At 32.5% G+C, this 7,807-nt stretch overlaps 1 protein-coding gene across 2 annotated transcripts; it reads right to left on the reverse strand.

The window, feature by feature from the left end:
* Positions 1–489: 489 nt before the first annotated feature.
* LOC108225162 (transcription factor bHLH63) lies at positions 490–3,166 on the reverse strand. 2 transcript variants are annotated; one of them, XM_017399979.2, is made up of 6 exons: positions 2,275–3,166; positions 2,060–2,194; positions 1,888–1,959; positions 1,594–1,800; positions 1,404–1,506; positions 490–788 (listed from the first exon to the last, which is right to left on the reverse strand). In XM_017399979.2, the coding sequence occupies exons 1-6, from the start codon at positions 2,827–2,829 to the stop codon at positions 751–753; spliced, it is 1,110 nt and encodes a 369-aa protein (XP_017255468.1). In that variant the 5' UTR covers positions 2,830–3,166; the 3' UTR covers positions 490–750. The 2 variants fall into 2 exon arrangements, with proteins under 2 accessions (XP_017255468.1, XP_063934946.1); XM_064078876.1 differs by lacking the exon at positions 1,888–1,959 and having other exon boundaries at positions 543–788; positions 2,275–2,966.
* Positions 3,167–7,807: the final 4,641 nt, after the last annotated feature.

The raw sequence follows: 7,807 nt of genomic DNA on the forward strand, positions 1-7,807 counted from the left end.
TAACTGGGAATATAAAAACTTATGAAATCCAGACAGTGCCTTTGCACTTCCGACCAGGTAGAGCATAGGTCAGCCTAAAAGTGCTAGTAAATTAGTACACATTAGTTGTTTGCTTGTGTTTATAAAGATAATATTCATTATCTAACCGATGTGGAATGTTACTGGAAATATTTGTAATGATAGGTTGATGGTAGTGCGCTTGCTGGAAGGTAGGATGTCTTTGTTTCGCTGTCCAGCATATCACAGCGCCATAATGTTCTACCATCAACTCATCTTGCTACAGATGATATATTCTTCACCCTCCATATACTGTTTTTGTTCTTTCCAAAAATTAAACTCAGTGTTGCCCCCTTGCATCACTTCCTCCAGTCCCACTCAGTGATTAAGAAAAGTAAAGAAAATAGAAGAAAAGATGGGTGAGTTGGTGAGACCTACCAAAATCAACATCTCATAAGAAAAGTGTGAACAACTGGGCGGAAACCATATGAATTCATGTGTTTTCTTCCCTGTAAACCTTCATCTCAAGAAACTAGTACTAAAAATTACTAAAACCACAATACTACATTGCTCTTCAAGAGACTTTGCATTTGATGAATACTGTTACTCAGATCACTTCTGCTTATATATTATAATATTACGAATAAACATTTACATATAGCTTTCCCGTATATGCTACTAGTAAAAAAAGAATTAGGATCAAAGATATTTGTAGCCAACTCTCCGAAATGAATTGTGTGCCCAACGATTGGTTCACATCTCCATTTTCAAATTGCTGCCTTCAGTGCAACCTGGAACATCAATGCTCTGAAATTTGTAACAAGCTTTTTATGCTTATTCATGGCATAAAGATAAAGAAACAAAAATTAGACATGTTATTTTCACTCATTCTATATGGTCAAGTCCTGTGAATTGATGGTTACTACCAGCAATGATCACAATGACAGATTTATAGAATGGCTATCCAAAATAAATTGTCAATGCACAGAATGGAATCCGCTAGGATTTCAATACATTCTTGCTGTGCGCAATCTATATATGCATTATAAGATGGCCATTATATGTCAACATACAACGCCATTGCATCATCCATCACATTTGTACTTGTTTCATGAAGATTGGATTTGAAAATTTATTGTTATTCAGTAGTTTTATCCTCTTTTTCCTGTCATGCATTATCTATATGGGTTGAAGACAGGGTAAAAGATAGATGCCAACTTAGGAACTTTCTTAAATAAAGTAAGAGGACCTTTCAATTGTGGAAAATCATTAACAGAAAGGTGGGGTTCTTTTGTTGTCATCTCTATCATGTTTTATACCATTTAGAGTAGGTGAATATTAATCTGCGTCTCATGAAGCTAGGCTAAAATCGACAGAAAGCTGGAGTGGAAGTATAACTCTTATACCTGCATATGGTTGAGATTGATATGTCGTGGAGCTCGCTTGTTGAAATTCAGCATTGTATAGGTTTTGTAACTCAGCATCCCAAGTTGCAAGGGGATGTATTGTCTGCAGAACAGCAATCATCTTTATCAGATAGCGAAAGCATCCAGGATTATTGCCGAAATGAGTAATATAAGGCTAAAAAGAATTTACATTGAAACAGGATGAATCTACTAATGCTTCTGGGTGTGATATAGGTGCGCTAACAGTTCTTTTATGTGTCATTTCAAAATGGTTTATTCCCAAATCCAGTCCGCTTGTAACTGCTTGTTGCAGTGCATTAAATTGTGGATAGGAAGGACCAGCCAATTCTGATGATGACCCAATGGTCGTAAAGTTTGATAAGCAAGCTGGAAACATCTGTTGGAATCGAACAAAACAGACTTATATATAAGTTAACATTGAATCTTTGTTTATGCAATTTTTAAAATTTTTTATCCTACTTGCCTCTTTTGCGATGAAATTATCAATGTTGAAGTCCATCCGGGAATTGATAGTAGCTAGTTTCATGGATAAAAACTGTTGCAATAACAAAATTAACTTCATCGAGAAGGACAGTTGCAGTGTGGAAACAAATCTGAAGTTACAAAATTATTTGTAATATAGAGACAACTCATACCTCTACTTGCCTTTGGAGAGACTGAACATAGTTGATTATTTCATCTAGCATTCCTGCTTTCCCTGTGATCTTATTGCATCCGGGCACCAAGTCTTGCAGATATTTCATCCTCTCACTGATTTTTTCTCTCCTTACCTGCGTAATTCTCAAAGCTGTAAGTAACTAAGCCAAAAGCGCAAGATGAGGAAAGATTTAAGGGAGTTGAGAATTCTTACTCTTTCAGCCAGGCTGTGGCTGTCAGTGGCTTGACCACGGCGTGCCCGGACATGAATGTAGTCAGGTTTCTGAACCTCAGAAATCTTTGAATTCTCCTTGGATGTATCATTAGATGTTTCTCTTTGGCCTGCTGTAATCTTTGATTCTCCCTCTTCTGCAAGTCCTTTACTCATCTTTTGTTTAATACTTTGATCCTCAACTATTAGGTTTTGTGACTGAGCCTCACCTGCTTTTTGAGCAAGGGCCTTGTCAGCTTTCCTCTTCTTGAAGCTATCTCTTCCCATGACAGAGTTGATTTTAACATAATCATTATCTAAAAACTTGCTATAATCAGGCCACCCGTTGTCCATTCCAGGATCAGGCTTCAAATAGCTGTCATTACTCGTCAACTCAAAGTCTAGAGCCTCAGCTTGAGAATACATATTCCCCTCTAAAAACCCAAGTTGTTCATGTTGCTGCCACTTGATTCGAGCTCGTTGTCTTTCCAACACGCTCATCTCCGAAGCATTTCTAGATGTGCTCATGCACTGTAGCATGTCCGGTAATGCATTCATTTTTCTTCAACAACAAGAGAATCGGATAAAGAAAAGGTGTTAGGATCGAAAGTACTAAGGTGCTTTGTGTTTTGGTGAAACTAATAAACAAGTTTGTGAAATATAATGATTAGGTACCTCCTCTCAACACAAACAACTATTTCACCAAGTGTGAGTTTAATAACAGAGGGAGAGAGTTAGGTCCGAAATGATTCAAACACAAGGTTAAATGGGGATTTTATAAAGAAAAAAAAATGTGCCGGAATCTGGCCGGAATAAATAGAGGGGTTGGGGAAGGCCAAGACCCAAAATGTAACCATATCTTTGTGCCCATGGGCTGTGGGTCCAACCCTGACGTGACGGGAACGTGCACATGCCGGGGGAATATAGTGCTTGGCTGCTGCTTTGCAAACTACTGCTCCCTCCGTCCCAATCAATTGTATACAGTTTATTTTTTGGGACGTCTCATCAATTGTATACATTCCAAAAATAGTGAACTTTTATAATATAAAACATCATTACACCAACTACTTTGTTCCACTATCTCCATTTTATAATAATATAAACACTATTACACCCACTACTTTTTTCCACTATCTCAAATCTATTATTAAATATAAATGGGTTCCACGACTATACCCACTTTTCATCCAACTTTACTCATTTCTTACACAATTTCTTGGTCTCCGTGTCCCAACCATTTGTATACAAATGACGGGTACAGAGGGAGTAGGTGATTTAGCTTGCTCTCTTTATGATATCATCTCATGCATATTAATAATTAACCAGAGCATTGTAATACGCGTCGAGTCCTCAATTCCAAACGTAAGGAATCCGGTAGGACGGAAGTAGTATAGTTTTATTATTTATTTTAAGTGTTCTTTTAAAAAAAATTATATTTTAACCTTTTCAGGAAAAAATTAATTTTTTAATAAAATATATGTCAAGCTGGAAAAAAGATACGAAAATAAGTGACACTAAAAGAGTATCATTTCCATTTAACAATCCTAAGAGCATCTTCGACGCAGGTCACATGTTAGCTTTAAAATCTACATGTTAGCCCATATACTTAATATCAGGGCCATCTCCAGGATTTCGGAGACCCTAGTATTTTTGAACCAAAATCTAAAATTTGATGAACTAAAATCACATGAAAAATTTGCAGTAGTAAAAATAATTCTTAATTAAAAAACAAAGCATAAATATCAAAGAATCAAAAATACACTATAAAGAATTAAAAATATGTAGTATATAGTATAGTAAATTAATTTTGAATTTAAAATATCAAAGTATAAAAGAATTGAAGAGATCAATGTATATTACCTTTGCTGCTCTTGTTGGTTCTGTATTTGCTCAATTGAGCGTATTAGGTTTTCTACCTTTTTGAATATATTAAAAATTTAAAGTGATTTAAAATATTGGAAAATATTATAATTTATTGGGCTTTTATCTCTCTTTATTCTATTACATCATTACATGGGCCTAAAGTTAAAGTACTGTCCATATTCCTAAACTGGTGTATACGGGAGAAGAATATATATTATTTTAATGAATTTATTGGATATAATTAATAACTAATAATTATAAATATTAATATTACATGTATGTATATATATTGGAGGCCCCTCTATTGATGGAGGCCCTAGGCAAATAACTGGGGAGACTCCCCCGAAAGCCGGCTTTGCCTAATATGTGAAAAAAAAACACCACTCCAACACAGAGACATGTTAACATTGGAGATGCTCTAAGAACAATTATAAACGCCTTATGAGTCATGATTAAATCCAAGAAGTGGTTTGTAGGGAATTTGGGGAATTATTAAATACTTAGTGGGTGACATACATTAGTGACATATAAATATTATATATTTCAAAAGTACCGAATTTTGGTAATATGATATTAACAATATAGATATACAATACTAAAGAGGTTTTTTGTTAAATATGAATCATATTTTCTGAATGAGTATTATTCAATATGATTTACGGGGTGTATTAAATTGATATTTTAATGGATTGTTTTTAGTGTATGGATTCTAATGAATTGTATGTGATTTTGATTTTGTGCGGATTCTTGATAAAATGTCGCAGAGTTGATAGGATTTAAGCACAATGCTTCAAAATCCCATGGATGAGATTTTTATAAACTTAAAATACACCGAAGAATGCAACAAAATCCATCAATTATGAAATCCAAAAAAATCCATCAGTATTTGAACACCGTCAGATTATAATGGATTTTAAACAATCCCGATTGAATACCATCGGATTTTCCAAGATTTTAATGGATATCAAACAATCCCAATTGAATATCCTCCGATTTCATGAATGAAAAAAAAATGTTTTAAAATCCCAATCCAATACACCCCTCTTAATTTGAGTCATTTGTTAAATTGAGATTCTGAATGATTAAACTTTTTAAATTTAATTATTCACAGTATATTTAAATGACAAAAACTTATAATTGAGAACTCATTAATTTAACATGAAAGTATATGCTTAAAAAACAAGAAAGAATATATAATACGAATTCCAATCCATAATCTTCGTACTATATTTTTAATATGTATTAGTATACTAACTATTATCAAGTATAAGCTTCAAATCTCATTAATAAAAATTAAAAATATATATCACTATTTCTACAATCATAAATATATTGAAAGACATATGTTTAGCCTATTTGTATTTAAAGAGGTACAACTCAACTCAGATAAGAAAGCTCAGTAAATAGCAAGTCACCGGAATCCGTACGAATAACGTCAAATGATTTATCGAAATTTTATGTCAGAAAAATTCCAGAATGCTGCTACACACCACTGAAAGAAGTTCATTAATATGTTCAAACCTCAGTGCACAAATAATCTTTTGTGGTACGTCCAGGAGTTCAGAAGGTATAAAGTTTCTATACTTTATTTATTCAGATGATTCCAATTTATGAAGAAGAACTTACAAGACGAAGACTCGACGAACGAGCCACAGCTTAATTGTTTTAATGACGAAGAATATTTTATTCAGCTAGATACAGATGAACCAGACAATACATTTGTGTGTCAGCTACTCGGATTAAATAATCAACGTCAAACAAAGGTGGTCATTCAATCGATTGACAATTCAAGACGAAGATATTAAAGTTTCAAAGAAGACAGAAGCTCTGCTAAAGAAGGAAAGTGATTAAATATTAAATAGATTATATATATTCACTTCTAATATAATTATATTAATTGTATATTTTATTTAGTAAATTGATTCACTCTTGAATTAATTTATCTAATGAATATACTCAACTAATTTAATTAAGTTGATTATATTCTATTTATTATTTACTAAACAAATCACTTTAAAGCTTTCTACATCTAGTTAGGCAAAGAATTGCTTTGTCTAGCTCCTTTAAAGACATTCCAAGACACTGAAAAGTTTTGTCCTACCTTGTTCTTAAAGCACATGGTCAAGACAACTCTTTTCTTTGCAAAAACAAGCTTATTCACTCCGAGTACAAGACAAGCATGTCTTTCCACATGCTTCCATTTGCTTTATTCGAATGATACAAAGACATGCACAAAGACATGGCATGTCTTTCTTGCTTTATTCGAATGAAGCCATGACAAGGAAGCTTCCTTGTCATTCGAATGGATGTGTGATGCCTTGTTGTTCGAATGAAGTCATGACAAGGAAGCTTCCTTGTCTTAACTTACTTTATGTTGTCTTTCCCTTCTTTACTTTATCATGACTAGCACTAAAGTTGTCATACCTTGCTTTATCTTGTCTTACCCTTTTTTGTTTTGTCATGGCAAAGCTACTAGTTTGTCTAAACTTGCTTATGCTTTGTCATGTCTTGCTTTAGTTGTCTTATCTTTAGTTGTCTTAATAGTTTAATGGTTTTGCCTATATATATGACCACCATTCTTCATTACAAGGTGTTCATTCACTTTGAATTTCAAAGCATTTGTAAAGCTTTCAAGTTGTGCTAAACTTGCTATTGTTACATCCACAGTTTACTGTACTTTGATCACTCGGTTGTTTTAATCACTAATCTAGAATATATCATGTCGAAATTATTCTACGAACATTACTGTACATTAAAACTGAACCAATTTAATTATATAACGACTTCAAACATTGTTATATTAATTAATTAAAATCTGATTAACAAGTTATATTCAAATGAGATTTATTCCGCGATTATTTTGTGACGATTGTATTCAACCCCCTTCTACAATCGCTTCCAGACCTAACATATATTCTGATGTAATAAGTTATAGTTAATATTGATTGAGTTGCATAGTGGATTTTGGTTATTTACTATTCATCTCATCGAAATTTAGCTGATAATGTAGTTAAGTTGAAGTAATAGTTAATAGTTGAAGTTTAGCTGATAAAGTAGTTAAGTTGTGGTAATGGATAATAATTTAGTTCTGATTTCAGTATTATAACCTGTATGCGAGTTTGTTTTCGGGAAATCAAAGTAATTTTATTTAAAATTTCTTTTGAAATGTTCTTTTAAATGATTTTTGAGTTAATATATTTAGATTTTATCAAGTTTATTTATTATTTATTTTTAATTAATACAAAAAAATAACTATATAATAAAATATAAATAATAAATTAACTTGATAAAATATAAATATATTATTTTAAATACTAAAAGTCATAACCTTTTAGTTAGTTGTGGTAACATTTAAAAATAATGCGTAAAACATCGTAAATAATATTTTTACTACTTGAACTAATATTTCAAGGTATTTGTTTGATATTTATGGTGATTTTAGTGATTATCTTGATATCGTTTTGAATTCAATGACCAACTTGACAAATTAAGTCCACTTCAGTGAGTACCTTGATCATTAACCCCGGTGTAAAACCCCTAAACTGAAAAAGGGTTAAATCGTAACTTAACCGTAGGTACGGTTCAGTCATGAGTGACAAAAAATGTCATTTAACTCACAGTTGAAAAGAGATTGTTTTCAAGCTTTGTACCCACGGCCTAGTCAAAGAATAAT

Source organism: Daucus carota, chromosome 6, assembly GCF_001625215.2.
Source record: "Daucus carota subsp. sativus chromosome 6, DH1 v3.0, whole genome shotgun sequence".
In the NCBI taxonomy this organism is placed as follows: domain Eukaryota; kingdom Viridiplantae; phylum Streptophyta; class Magnoliopsida; order Apiales; family Apiaceae; genus Daucus; species Daucus carota.